The 13,551-nt window shown below is 37.3% G+C and overlaps 1 protein-coding gene and 1 pseudogene across 2 annotated transcripts in view; one reads left to right on the top strand and one right to left on the bottom strand.

Moving 5' to 3' along the window:
- The window catches only part of SMC6 (structural maintenance of chromosomes 6), a 70,668-nt gene that overhangs the window by 48,219 nt on the left and 8,898 nt on the right, over positions 1–13,551 (bottom strand). For both annotated transcript variants that reach the window (XM_041755422.1, XM_041755421.1), the window contains exons 3-6: positions 12,318–12,435; positions 10,147–10,252; positions 4,094–4,230; positions 3,420–3,481 (exon numbers count right to left, since the gene is read on the bottom strand). In XM_041755422.1, the coding sequence (XP_041611356.1) occupies positions 3,420–3,481; positions 4,094–4,230; positions 10,147–10,252; positions 12,318–12,435 (423 nt within the window). The remainder of the gene's footprint in view (positions 1–3,419; positions 3,482–4,093; positions 4,231–10,146; positions 10,253–12,317; positions 12,436–13,551) is intronic.
- LOC121491052 lies at positions 831–2,172 on the top strand (annotated as a pseudogene).

The raw sequence follows: 13,551 nt of genomic DNA, 5'->3' as shown, positions 1-13,551 counted from the left end.
ATTCCATATGACTTCTTAAAAAATAAGACCTAATGCACTAGCTTTAATGACAGACATTTTAACCAACTTTGAATTAGTAGCTTCTACAAAATTTATATTCTTTTGTCTGCATCTTTTTGATGGTTTTTGAAATGGGGTTCCTAGTTGCTACTACCCTAGGTATTACGTAAGAATCTTGCAGCTTTACCTGTTAAGATGGTAGCAAGCATAAAAGCAAGCACAAACAGATAAACGTCAGAGAAAGGATAAGAAGGGGAGGCACAGGAGAAATATAATCAGGTACTTAAAGACATTAAACATCCTCCTCCCTTGTGGTTATTTTAGGCCACCACTGACCAATAGATCTGTAATACAAATCACACAGAATTTAAAATTTTCTAGTAGCTACATTAAAAATATAAAAAGAAATGGCCAAAATTAATTTTAATATTTCTAATCTATCTAAAATATTATTTTAATAACTTATATAAAAATGGAATTATTCCTTTGCATTAAGTCTTCAAATGTATATCTCAAACTACAGTAAATGTCAATTTGGACTACCTACATTTCAAATACTTAATTAATATCCGCATAAGGCTAGTGGTTCCTGTACAGGTTAATGTAGCTCTAGACCTTCTTTGTTTTGATCACCGAACCTGAACCTGCAGTTTACTGCATAGTACCAGAAGAGGACTAAAGGAAGTATGATAACAATCTTCAAATATTTCAAAAGAGGCAGAACTTTCCAGAATGCTCGGTGAGACGCGGAGGCTGCCTGAGCTGCGCCCAGCAATGCTCTCCTTCCCGCTCCCCCACACTGGCTTCGGCCCTCTCACTGGCTGTAGAAAATGGTGAAAGAAACCACTTACTATGATGTTTTGGGGGTCAAACCCAATGCCACCCAGGAGGAATTGAAAAAGGCTTACAGAAAACTGGCCTTGAAGTACCACCCTGATAAGACTCCAAATGAAGGAGAGAAGTTAAAACAGATTTCTCAAGCTTATGAAGTGCTCTCTGATGCAAAGAAAAGGGAATTATATGACAAAGGAGAACAGGCAATTAAAGAAGGTGGAGCTGGTGGTGGTTTTGGCTCCCCCACGGACATCTTTGATATGTTTTTTGGAGGAGGAGGCAGGATGCAGAGAGAACGGAGAGGTAAAAATGTTGTACATCAGCTCTCAGTAACCTTAGAAGATTTATATAATGGCGCAAGGAGAAAACTAGCTCTGCAGAAGAATGTGATTTGCGATAAATGTGAAGGCCGAGGTGGTAAGAAAGGAGCAGTCGAATGTTGTCCCAATTGCCGAGGTACTGGAATGCAAATAAGAATTCATCAGATAGGACCTGGAATGGTTCAGCAAATTCAATCTGTGTGCATGGAGTGCCAGGGCCATGGGGAACGGATCAGTCCTAAAGATAGATGTAAAAGCTGCAACGGAAGGAAGATAGTTCGAGAGAAGAAGATTCTAGAAGTGCATATTGACAAAGGCATGAAAGGATGGCCAGAAGATAACATTCCATGGTGAGGGAGACCAAGAACCAGGACTGGAACCAGGAGATATTATCACTGTTTTAGATCAGAAGGACCATGCTGTTTTTACTCAACGAGGAGATCTTTTCATGTGTATGGATATACAGCTGGTTGAAGCCCTGTGTGGCTTTCAAAAGCCAGTATCTACTCTTGACAAACGAACCATCGTCATCACCTCTCATCCAGGTCAGATTGTCAAGCATGGGGATATCAAGTGTGTGCTAAATGAAGGCATGCCAATTTATCGTAGACCACATGAGAAGGGTCGCCTAATCATCGAATTTAAGGTAAACTTCCCCGAGAATGGCTTTCTCTCTCCTGATAAACTTTCTCTGCTGGAAAAACTCCTACCTGAGAGGAAGGAAGTAGAAGAGACTGATGAAATGGACCAGGTAGAACTGGTGGACTTTGATCCCAATCAGGAAAGACAGCGCCATTACAATGGGGAAGCATGAGGATGATGAACATCATCCTAGGGGTGGTGTTCAGTGTCAGACCTCTTAATGGAGCCAGTGAATAACACTGCTGCTGGTATTTTATATGCAGTAGTTGATGAGTGAAGGACTATAATCATAGCTCACTACTTGCTATTGTTTTTGTTTTAATATTCAACTATAGTAGTGTTTTAAAAGTTAAATGAAGAATAAACTCAAATATAAAAAAAAATATTTTGAAAGAAATAAACATGTTTTTACATTCGTCAAGGAAATGGGAGCTTAGAGAAAGAGGCTTTATTTAACCTTTCCCTAATAAAAACTTTCTACTAGAGCTGTCCACAGAAGGAATCAGAAGTCTCTGGCAGAAGTGATTTCTCCACCACAATCCACTTAAGCAGTCGCTGAAGGGACACTTGGTGCAGATTCCACACAGGGTAAATCCAGTGAGAACTCTACTGGATGCCCTTCACAATTCTCCCAACATCCGATTCCATACTCTGTTGGTATTCTTGATTCTGCTTAAAATTTGTCCCGAATTCTAGCCTCGAATTTATTTGATGTATCTGCTTTTCTCCAAATATAATTGTTTTTCTAAACTTCCGTTGTCTGATATGCAAGCTACTATCCACATGTAGTTTTTATACTTAGGTAAAGTAAATAAAAATCAAACACTCTATTTCTTAATCACACATTTCTGTCAAGAGCAACGTGCTAGTTGTTGACCCACTGAATAGCAAAATACAGAATATTTCTACTATCACAGGAAGTTTTCCTGGACAGATCTGTTCTAAAGCAAAATGGAAAAGAGACCTAGACTTGTAACTGTTTTTTTCTCCTTAGTAACTAGTCTTGGTGTTCTACATCCTGGAGTAAGTAAGGAGGGTGGTACATTAGGATAAACACGGACGCCTGGATCCCCATGCAGGCTCTACCAACAAATACGCCTAGACAGTGGGGTAAATTTACTTTTTCCAGTTGTATCCTCATCTATAAAATAAAGGTGAATTAGATGACCTCCAAAGGAAACTCCAATACTAATTAATTAGACCATATGCTCTATTTTTAATTATTCAAAGTATCTCAGCAAAAAGGACTGGACTTATCTCCTATAGGTACGACCAATAACTCCAAAATACATAAACAAATGCTTTATTTTTCTAGAATAAATTTCCTTTCTACAAAAATTTAGCATCTGAGTTTAGAAAACTTAGATGCTATTCCAACTAGAATAACAGGAAGCAAAGAAACTTTATAGCCTTTAGTAACATCCAGTTTAGCCCATACCATTGGGCCATGCATTGAAAATGCTGAATTAGTAAATTTTAAGCAACTTCACTAACAACGGTTGTAAACATTTGTCCTATGGTCAACTTACTCATAGAAGTCCATTTTAGTTCTTTCAACACTACAAATGAAATCACATGAGAAAGTGACCAGTGCATTAATCTCAAACAAAATTTAGCAATTACCTGTATGTTAAAATGATCAAGAATTGCAATCAGTTCTTCTTTTCTAGTAGAAACCACAGTGCCTGATTAAGAGAAACAAATAAAATGACCAGACCATTTCTAGGGCAAAAATATGGAGAAAAAATAAGCACTCACTCATAAATACAAATATTAACTATTTTTTGTCATGTCCTTAAGAATAGGCACAGATCTGAGAGAGCTGCATGCTGCAGTCATCATCACCCAAGCACACGGAGGAGGAAACAGCATGGATACAAGGACAGTGCTGTTCTCCCCATAGCAAAACAATGGCTTTTCCTTCTCATCTAGGTCTTCACCTCCTCTTCCTTCATGTCCTTTTCCACCTTTGGTTAACTCCCCTTTCTACATGTGATAAAAACTACAGAAGTGGAAGGAGGCCTGCAGCTGGGAACAAAGTGGTAAAGCCTGTTTCAAGTGGACTCAGACTGATAATCATGGTTCTGCTGGTATGTCTTGTGGTAAAACAACTGTGTATATATGTTCATATTTAATCATGGGTGTGTAATACATGCAGCCAACCTATCACATGACAAGAAAATGGTTTCAAAAGATTGGGAAGAAATGCCCATTCAATGAATATCTGAACAATCACTTCACTCTAACTGAATATTTAGTAGCATTTTATATGAAATGAAAAGACATTCATAACAAACCTGTTTCACTTTTTAGTTTATAAGACCGACTTCCATCCATGCTGATGTGCTGCTGCACGACTATAGAGTTGCCATACACATTTGCTCTATAGGCATCATCTCCTCTGTTCCTTAATGTTATGGAGATATCTGCTGAGCTAAAGCAAGAAGGTTAAGAGAAGTTACATGAATGTACAGTGCAATTTCAATCCAGGTTGCTATAATTTTCAAAACCTCCAAAGCAATTTGCCTAATTCATTTGAAAAGTAGCTTTACACCGGCCATTGATGGCTACCAGATTATGACAGAATAATGTCGAAGATAACACACCTAACAAAAAAACAAAGTTGAGAATAAGGGTTATAAAAACATTGACTATCCTATCTATAATAGAAATATTACATTCACATAAAAACCTCTTTTTTTAAAAGATTTTATTTATATATTTGAGAGAGACAGCATGAGTTGCAGAGAGTGGGGAGGGGCAGAAGGAGAGGGAGAACAAGCAGATGCCCTGCTGAGCCAAAAGCCCAAAGCAGAGCTCAATCTCAGGACCCTGAGATCACAATCTGAGCTGAAGTCAGACACTTAATGAACTGAGCTACCCAAGCACCCTAAAACCATTTAAGTTTGGTGGTTTCAAATCATGTTGATAAGTTATACGTTTTCCTATAAGCAGCATGTAATACTATACCACCTGACTACTCTAAATTACATAATAAAGCATCATGCTAACAGTTGACCTTTAAGAATGATTAAGTAACAATTATGGTGAAGTAATAACTTTCTAAGAGCATCAGAATCAAAAGAAGCAACTTTAACCTTCGAAATACTTGGCAATAAAAAAATGAAAGTATCTGGTATCAAGAAACAAAAAAAGGTAAAAAATTATTGAAGTTTTATTGGTATTATGAAAATTAGTTTTAAAGTTTTAAAAAAAGTTTAAAGCATTTATAGCCATGTACATTTTAAAATATTATAGGAGGGACGCCTGGGTGGCTCAACGGTTGAGCATCTGCCTTTAGCTCAGGGCGTGATCCCAGAGTCCCGGGATCGAGTCCCACATCAGGATCCTTGTATGGAGCCTGCTTCTCCCTCTGTCTGTGTCTCTGCCTCTGTCTCTCATGAATAAATAAATAATTCTTTTTAAAAATAAGTAAAATGTTATAGGAAAAAATATATCAATCTTTATTTTTCTACTTTAATTTTTGTTAAAATGAGACAGAAAAACAATGTCAATCAAGTCTACTACTAAATACATTAAAATTTCCTTAAACATAAAAGGAGATAACTTTTTTCCTAGCTCATATGAACTTCTGCCAAAATGCTAAAGTCCTTTAATGTGAAACTGCTTTAATTGATAATTAAATGGAATCTTTAATATTACTTATTTTCATGAATTTGTAATCATATTCCCAAATTGCTTCCATTTACAAGAATTGCAGAAAAATACACGCAAGATGAACTTTACTGTATGCCGGTATTACAGTAGACCCACTGAAGGAAGGGTTTCTCTGCTGCTGCTCCCTCACCCTCTTCTCTGAGTGCCCAAGTGGAAAGATAGGGCTGATCAGTCCAGTCTCCACCCTGTCCCCAGAGATGGAGCTAAATACAGAAATCTGACAGTAACTGAAGCAGATTCTCTTCTTTCAAAATTCAAATTAAGAAGAACTAGTAAAATCCAAATAAGGCCGATAGTTTCCTCAGTAATACTGTGCCAATGTGAACTACATAGCTTTGATAAAAGTACCTTTGTTACCTAAGATGTCAACATTAAGGAAAAGTAGATGAAGGGTATAAAGGAAACTGTACTACCTTTGCAACATTTCCATAAATCTAGATGATTTCAGTGAAAACGTTTTATCAACAAACCCAAATGAAGGCACAACCAGTTTAAGAGCTGGGGATTCCTTGAGGCCTCTGAGGACCAGGGAAACCAGTTTGGGACATGGCTCCTGATGAGAGGCTCCAGAGAGCAGCAGGAGCACACAATGGAGAAGTTCCTGGGAAACCATCAAGACACATTGAAAGAGAAACACACCCACAGACACTGGCAGTGAGTCAGAAACACAGAGAACATGAGAGTACTTCCTTAAACACACAGCGCCACAGACTAAAGTGGTAAGAGGTCAACGACTGTGCACGCAAAGACACAGGGTAACAAAGACTCTGGGAAGTTATAAGGAAGGGAATACATAGTCCAGAGACAATGAGAGAAAAACACATTCACAAACCCACACACTTGTTATAAGAGGACTGAGGAAAAGTAACACAACATAACAGCACAGCCCATTGTGTGAGGGGGTGACGGAGGGTGGTAGAGCAGAAGGGTTGCAGCGTGCATCTAAAGACACACAGAGAGAAAGGCCCACAAGACACACAAAAAAGAAAGGCCCAAAGACAGATAAAACTTGCTTCTGAAGTCTCTCAGTTTTGGTCACTTGTGAAAACTTCTTCCCTGCAGGTTGTAAGAAATATATCCCTGAATCTACACAATAAATCTCCTTTTCTAAATTACTTTAAGCTGGGGCGTGCGTGTTTAAATCAGAAATACACAATTAAGACATATATGCTCCTGGAAAATTGTAACTAATAGGATTTTTAAAAGATTCCAAGGTGATTCTAATGAACAGTCAAGGTTGAAAACCACTAACTAAAGTATAACAGGGGAAGGGCAGTTGGCCTACTATATGGAGACAAAAATATTTAGTATGATTACCCAGTATTAAGTGAATGTACCTCATGAACACATTTTAAAAATAAAGTGACAGGGGATCCCTGGGTAGCTCAGTGGTTTAGCGCCTGCCTTTGGCCCAGAGCGTGATCCTGGAGTCCTGGGATAGAGTCCTGCATCAGGCTCCCTGCATGGAACCTGCTTCTCCCTCTGCCTGTGTCTCTGCCTCTCTCTCTCTCTCTCTCTCTCTCTCTCATGAATAAATAAATAAAATCTTTTGAAAAAATAAAAAATAAAAATAAAGTGACTACAGAGAAACAAAAGCAAAAATGAACTACTGAGACCTCATCAAGATAAAGAGCTTTTGCAAAGCAAATAGTCAACAAAACTAAAAGGCAATCTAGAGAATGGGAAAAGATATTTGCAAATGTCTTATCTGATAAAATCTACAAAGAACTTATCAAACTCAATACCTAACAAACAAATCTAGTCAAGAAATGGGCAGAAGACATGAGCAGAAATTTCCCCAAGAAGACATACAAATGGCCAAAAGACACATGAAAGAAAACATGCTCAACATCACTCGGCATTGGGAAAATACAAATCAAAACCACAATGTGATACTACATCATGCTAGACAGAATGGCTAAAATTAACAACACAGGAAAAAAAATGTTGGCAAGGATGCAAAGAAAGGGGAACCTCTTACACTGTTTGTGGGAATGTAAACTGGTGCAGTCCCTCTGGAAAATACTATGAAGATTTCTCAAAAAGTTAAAAACAGGGAAGCCTGGGTGGCTCAGTGGTTGAGCATCTGCCTTTGGCTCAGGGTGTGATCCCGGATCAAGTCCCACATCGGGCTTACTACGTGAAGCCTGCTTCTCCCTCTGCCTATGTCTCTGCCTCCCTCTCTCTATCTCTTTCTCTCTGTCTTTCATGAATAAATAAAATCTTTAAAGAAAAAAAAAAAGTTAAAAATAGAGCTACCCTACGACCCAGCAATTACAACACCAGGTATTTTGCCAAAGGATACAAAAACAGTGATTCAAAGGGGCACTTGCACCCCAATACTTATAGCAGCAATGTCTACATTAGCCAAAATATGGAAAGAGCCCAGATGTCCATCAACAGATGAATGGATAAAGAATACATACTTACAAACACACAAATTAGAATATTACTCAGCCATCAAAAAGAATGAAATCTTGCCATTTGCAATGACTTGGACAGAACTAGAGGGTATTATGCTAAGTGAAGTAAGTCAGAGGTAGATCAAACATCATATGATTTCACTCATATGTGGAATTTAAGAAACAAAACATGGACACAGGGGAAGGGAAGGAAAAATGAACTAAGATGGAAATAGAGGATTGGATTACTGAGAGAGGTTACCATGGGAGGAGCTGTTTTTAAATTTTAAATGAAGAAGGGGATGACTAGAGAAGAATAGTATTGGGTTTGAAAAAGCTATTTTTAAGTTACTTTTTCAGACAAGGTCAGTAAAAAAGGAGACTGAGTTCAAATTAAAGCTTTCAACTGTTATTAACTTTAAAATATATTAATATTACTATCTACAGGCAGCTGTGTTCTTGAAAGTTGGTGATTTGTGTGAGCTGGTCTTTCTTTTTCTCTTTCTTTTTAAAAATGATATTCTGAGGATAAGTCTCAGAAAGAAGTTCCTGCTTTGGTCCAGATACTTCCCAAACGGCCCCCCCAAAAAAAAAAAAAAAAACCAAAAAAATTTTTAATTGAAACATTAATAAAATATCCAGTGGTACAGAAAAAAATTTATTTTCCTAAAACTCCTATTTGAAAGATCAATGTATTATCTGGCTGGGTAGACTGATTGGACAATTGAGAAATGTATAGTTAAGTATAATCAATTGAAACAGAGCTGGGATTGTTAAAAATGTTTAAACAACTAATTTTTGACTACAGCTATTATTTGGTTGGGGACTCTGAAGGAAAGAGGACCTTGCTGGGCTGGCACCCAAATAAGATATGGAGAGACAGAAAATATGCTGGAGAATTGTTAGTAAATAGTTATTTTCCAAGGCCAGAGAGCATGGGAAATTACTTTCTGTGTATCTTCATCCCTTCTTTTGAGTCCACATGGAACTCTGGCTTAGGGTTAAGATTCCTATAGTTTTCTGAGGGATACAGAAGAAAACTACAGTCCTGGTCCACATCCCATCCCCATTCTATATTTTAGCAAAAAAAAATTGAAGAAGTTAAATGGATATGATAGGGAGCAGAAGGAAAATCTGTTATATGAAAAAAGAAGATCACTGTTAATTATCAAAGTTCCAAGAGGTTCTGGGCATGGGAATGCACGAGAAATGAGCAATGGGAGTAGCCTCACTCTGAGAGCTAGAATAACAAGAGTTTACTTCCAGTTTTTAGGAGACACAAGGAACCCTTCAGAGTTACTGAAAGCTATATTAAGAAGAAGAAGGACCTCAGCCTGAAGAGCCCACCTAATGGGCAAAAGCCCTTAAGTCTACAATGATGCAAATCAGGCAATTAATATAAAGTTACATGAAGGTAAGCTATATCAAAAGGAAATATTAAGTGGAGAGCCTGGGTGGCTCAGGTGCTTAAGCATCTGACTCTTGATTTCAGCTCAGGCCATGATCTCAGAGTTGTGGGATCAAGCCCGCACTGGGCACCATGCTCAGTGTTGAGTTAGCTTCTCCTTCTGCTCCTCCCCCTGCTCTTTTGCTCTCTAGCTCACTTGCTTGCTTTCTTATAAATGAATAAGTAAGTAAATAAAATCTTTTTAAAAAAAGAAGAAAAATATGCACAGAGCCAACGACAGTAGTTACATGACCATTCTCCAAGGGTCAAGATGGACCACCAAATAGATGTGTGGTTGTGGTCCTCAAATCAAACTCACTGGCAAACCACCTGAGTAAAGCACACAAAATCAAAGACAGAGAATGGAATACTTCTTTGGAATTCTTAGGGACTGGAGGCAGAAATTTTATGCAGGGACCCTTGGCTGGTCACTGACTCTGCTTTTGCCTACATCTTATTAACATGGACTTGGTGAAGTTTGGGTCAAGAGCCAGGAAAGTCCAAGGTTTATAAATATTCCCTTAAAGAGAAATACATGGATTTATCATACTAGTTCTTTCCTTCAAAAAGGTAAGAGAAATAAAAGTGTAAGTGGGCAGGTACACGGCAATACTTTACACAAGCTTTTTGTCTGGAGAGAGTAACAGGCAACAGCGGCCATGCTGGCAACAGGGAGCAAGAGAAAGGAATGCAAAAATAGGACTCTTTGGCTCTACTTCTGGGAAGCCAATTCATTCCCTATCATGTTTACATGAACTAGGAATCTAAAGCAGCTGTTTCTTACTAAAGGATTGAAAAATACACGTAGAAAGCAAACACTTACTTCTGTCCATCTTTCACAAAACCTTTCAAAGAAGAGCCTCTATTTGTAGCAACAGCTTTTCCTCCAAGGCCAACAATGAGAGCTGTAAGCACGGCACTCTTCCCACCTAAAGAGACAGGTGTTAAAGAAATCACATTCATTAAAGAGAGAGAAACAAAAAGGCTGCCTTCTACCATTTGATGTAAAAAGATTTCTGAATAAAAATGTAAATTAGTTCTAACCCTGAAGTGTTACACTTCAATTATCATCTTCTCTCAGAGACCTTAAAAAAGTTGTACCTATCATGAGATATTTAGCTGCTGCTATCAGGAAAAAAAACAGTACATTTCAGAAATCAAATTTTCACCACTAATAAGGAAATGGTAAAAATGGTTGCTATCTTTCCAACATAAAATTCTCATTGTTTCTCTTGGTCCATCAGCCTATTAAAAACAAGCCTATATTTGTGATTACACATGTATACTTACTTCATCTAACTTTTATTACATTCTAATTTAGGCGTAATTTACTTTCTCCATAAATTCACAGAAATCAGAAACTATTTTTAACAACCCTTAAATGCAAAAGCAAGCTCCATAAGGACAGGGATGTTGCCTGTTTTATTCAATGCTGTATCTCCAAAAGCAGCTCATAATAGGCACTCTGGTATTTACCAAATGAATGAATGAACTTAAATATGGAAAAATCATCAGTCATAAAGATGAATGTTTCTGTGTAATATTTTGACAATTACTATTCCTAATTTGAATATTATTCATTTGCTAGTTTTCTGAAAAGTATACTTCTTTTTACACTAACAGTTATATCATAAGCTAGAATTTCAAAATCTAAACAAATACTCAGAATATGTAATCATTTTCTGAACTCCACAATCAACTAATTCAATCAACTCTTACCACACCCATCATTTTCAACAATATACCCTAAATTAACTCAAATATACTACTGGTTAACCTGATTTAGAATCTGGAATACCTTTCAAGCCTCTAAATCTCTAAGTCCCAGCTTCTTCATTTCCAAATCATTGCCTCCACTATTTGCATTATTTTATTAATAAAATCACTGCTTCAAAATTTAAAAACAACAAAAAAAGACCTAATTGAAGAACCCACCAGTCATGCCTTATTTCTTGTCCCATGAGACTTCCCAGCAGCACTGATCCCTCTGTCCATTCTCTCCTTCTGAAAACATTTTTTTCTTCACTGAATATAGAGCAGAGGAAACAAAGAACAACTATACACTAAACAGAATGTAAAGCTGCACTCACCTACTGTCCTGTTCTAGCACCACCACCAGCTGTAGACTCTGTGTACTGGCTCAATCAAGATGTCAACAGCTCGCTGGCCCATCACAAAAGCTGTCTAACAGGTCTTTCTAACCCTGTGTCTCTTCTCTTCCCTTCTAATCCATTGTCCACAACAACACGGCCAGTTTGTTTCAAAAATCTTGACCTTGTCATCCTTACTCATAAACTTTACCTGGTTCTCCACTGACTTTTGAATAAAACATTAAAATCTTTCTCATGGCATTCAAGATCCTCACCAATATCACCTACAACAGGACTCTTCAGTGTCTGTTTCTGTCCCTCCTTATCATGTAGAATAAGGCCAAATAAAGTTGTTGCCATTGTCCATGCCCATCTACTTCTACTCCTTCAAACCTCTGCTAACGTGTAATCTTTGCTTGGAATATCTCAGCCTCTTTGACAATGAGATCTAAATAATCTGTAATTTTCATTCAAGTAGCACCACAAATACTACCTTCTCTTTAAGCTTCATTGGCCATGGTGAGAATTAGTTTCTTTCATGTTTGGTTCCCATGGCACTCTGTTTATGCTCTATTATAGCATTTAATAGATGTAAGATGCTGGGCTACCTTGGTCCAATGAGGGTAGCTTGTCCACTCTTCTACAGTATGAATTCCAAGGTAAATGGATTTAAAAAAAATTAAGCAGGAAATGTTTATTCTTACTGTATAAATAATGAACTTAAAGTTAACTCATTATTTTCTTAAAGTGCAGGCTGGCAGCAAATACTGAAAATATTCATGACTGCAAGTTATAGATCTAAAACTTCAATTTTTAGCATTCACAGCCATCTGTTTTAAAAAGCTAATGCATTCTAACTGTAAAGTACTCCTCAAAGTCAAATAAGGAGAGCAAAAGCACTTACTTCCATTGTTGCCCACAACAAAGTTGACATTAGAACCAAATTTAAAGGGTCCAAGCATCGAATGACACATAAAGTTTCTTAGCTGAATACTCTCAATTATTCCAACTTCTGCTGCAGTCTATTAACAAAAAAGAGAGAGAAAACAATCTAATAAATTTACTATAATCATCTAAGCATTTGGAGAAAGATCAGCAGTGTTATAATGAACAGTTATAGTAACTGAATAACCTTAACTTCCATGAGTAAGAAGAAATTAAATGGGAACTTTCTAGGAGTAATCACTCATTCTAAAGTCCTTAAAGGATCTAATAACTGTATCACATAGTTTTTTAATACGGACAATACTAATGTTTTGAGTCAGGTAATTTTTGTTGGAGTGGGGCTATTTTGTGCATTTGGAGAATTTTTTTTTAAAGATTTTATTTTATTTATTCATGACAAACACAGAGAGAGAGAGAGAGAGAGAGGCAGAGACACAGGCAGAGGGGGAAGCAGGCTCCATGCAGGGAGCCCGATGCGGGACTCGATCCCAGGTCTCCAGGATCGCACCCCGGGCTGAAGACGGCGCCAAACCGCTGGGCCACCAGGGCTGCCCTCATTTTGAGAATTTTAACAACATCCCTAGCTTCTACCCACCAGATGCTAGTAGCACACAGCTAACTCCAAGTTATGACAACCAAAAACATGTCCAGACATTGTTAAATGTCTTCTGGGGTGTGGGGGGCAAAATCTCCCCTTGGTTGAGAATCATTGGTACAGTAAAATTTCCTATAAAATATAAAACAATATTTAAAGCATCCCTGAAAGATGACTATCCAGCTATGGTTCGAACACTCAATTTGCTATAAACAATTCAAACAATAGAGCACATGTTCTTAAAAGGTAAGTAACTTTTTTTGTGATTTTCTGTCACTATTGATAAACTGTGTGACTTTGACAATGTATAAAGAATATATAGTTTCTAAATCTATAAAACAGAAATTATTCCCATAGTGTAAATATACATACATCAGCATTGGAGTTTTAGAAATGTTTTAATCAAGAGTTTGGCATATAGGGGTCACATTTTGTAATTAGAAACACCAAAATACATCAACCATATATTACCAATATCCATCTATTTTAACAGTGTCTTTAAAAACTCCCTGGCAAAAAACAAACAAATAAATAAATAAAAACTCCCTGGCTCTCTCCTTCTGGACATCATCTTATTAAAAAGCAAAAATATTTACAT

Source organism: Vulpes lagopus, chromosome 5 (genome assembly GCF_018345385.1).
Source record: "Vulpes lagopus strain Blue_001 chromosome 5, ASM1834538v1, whole genome shotgun sequence".
Lineage (NCBI taxonomy): Eukaryota > Metazoa > Chordata > Mammalia > Carnivora > Canidae > Vulpes > Vulpes lagopus.
Note: the sequence above shows the minus strand (reverse complement) of the source record. Positions and strands in the feature narration are given on the sequence as shown.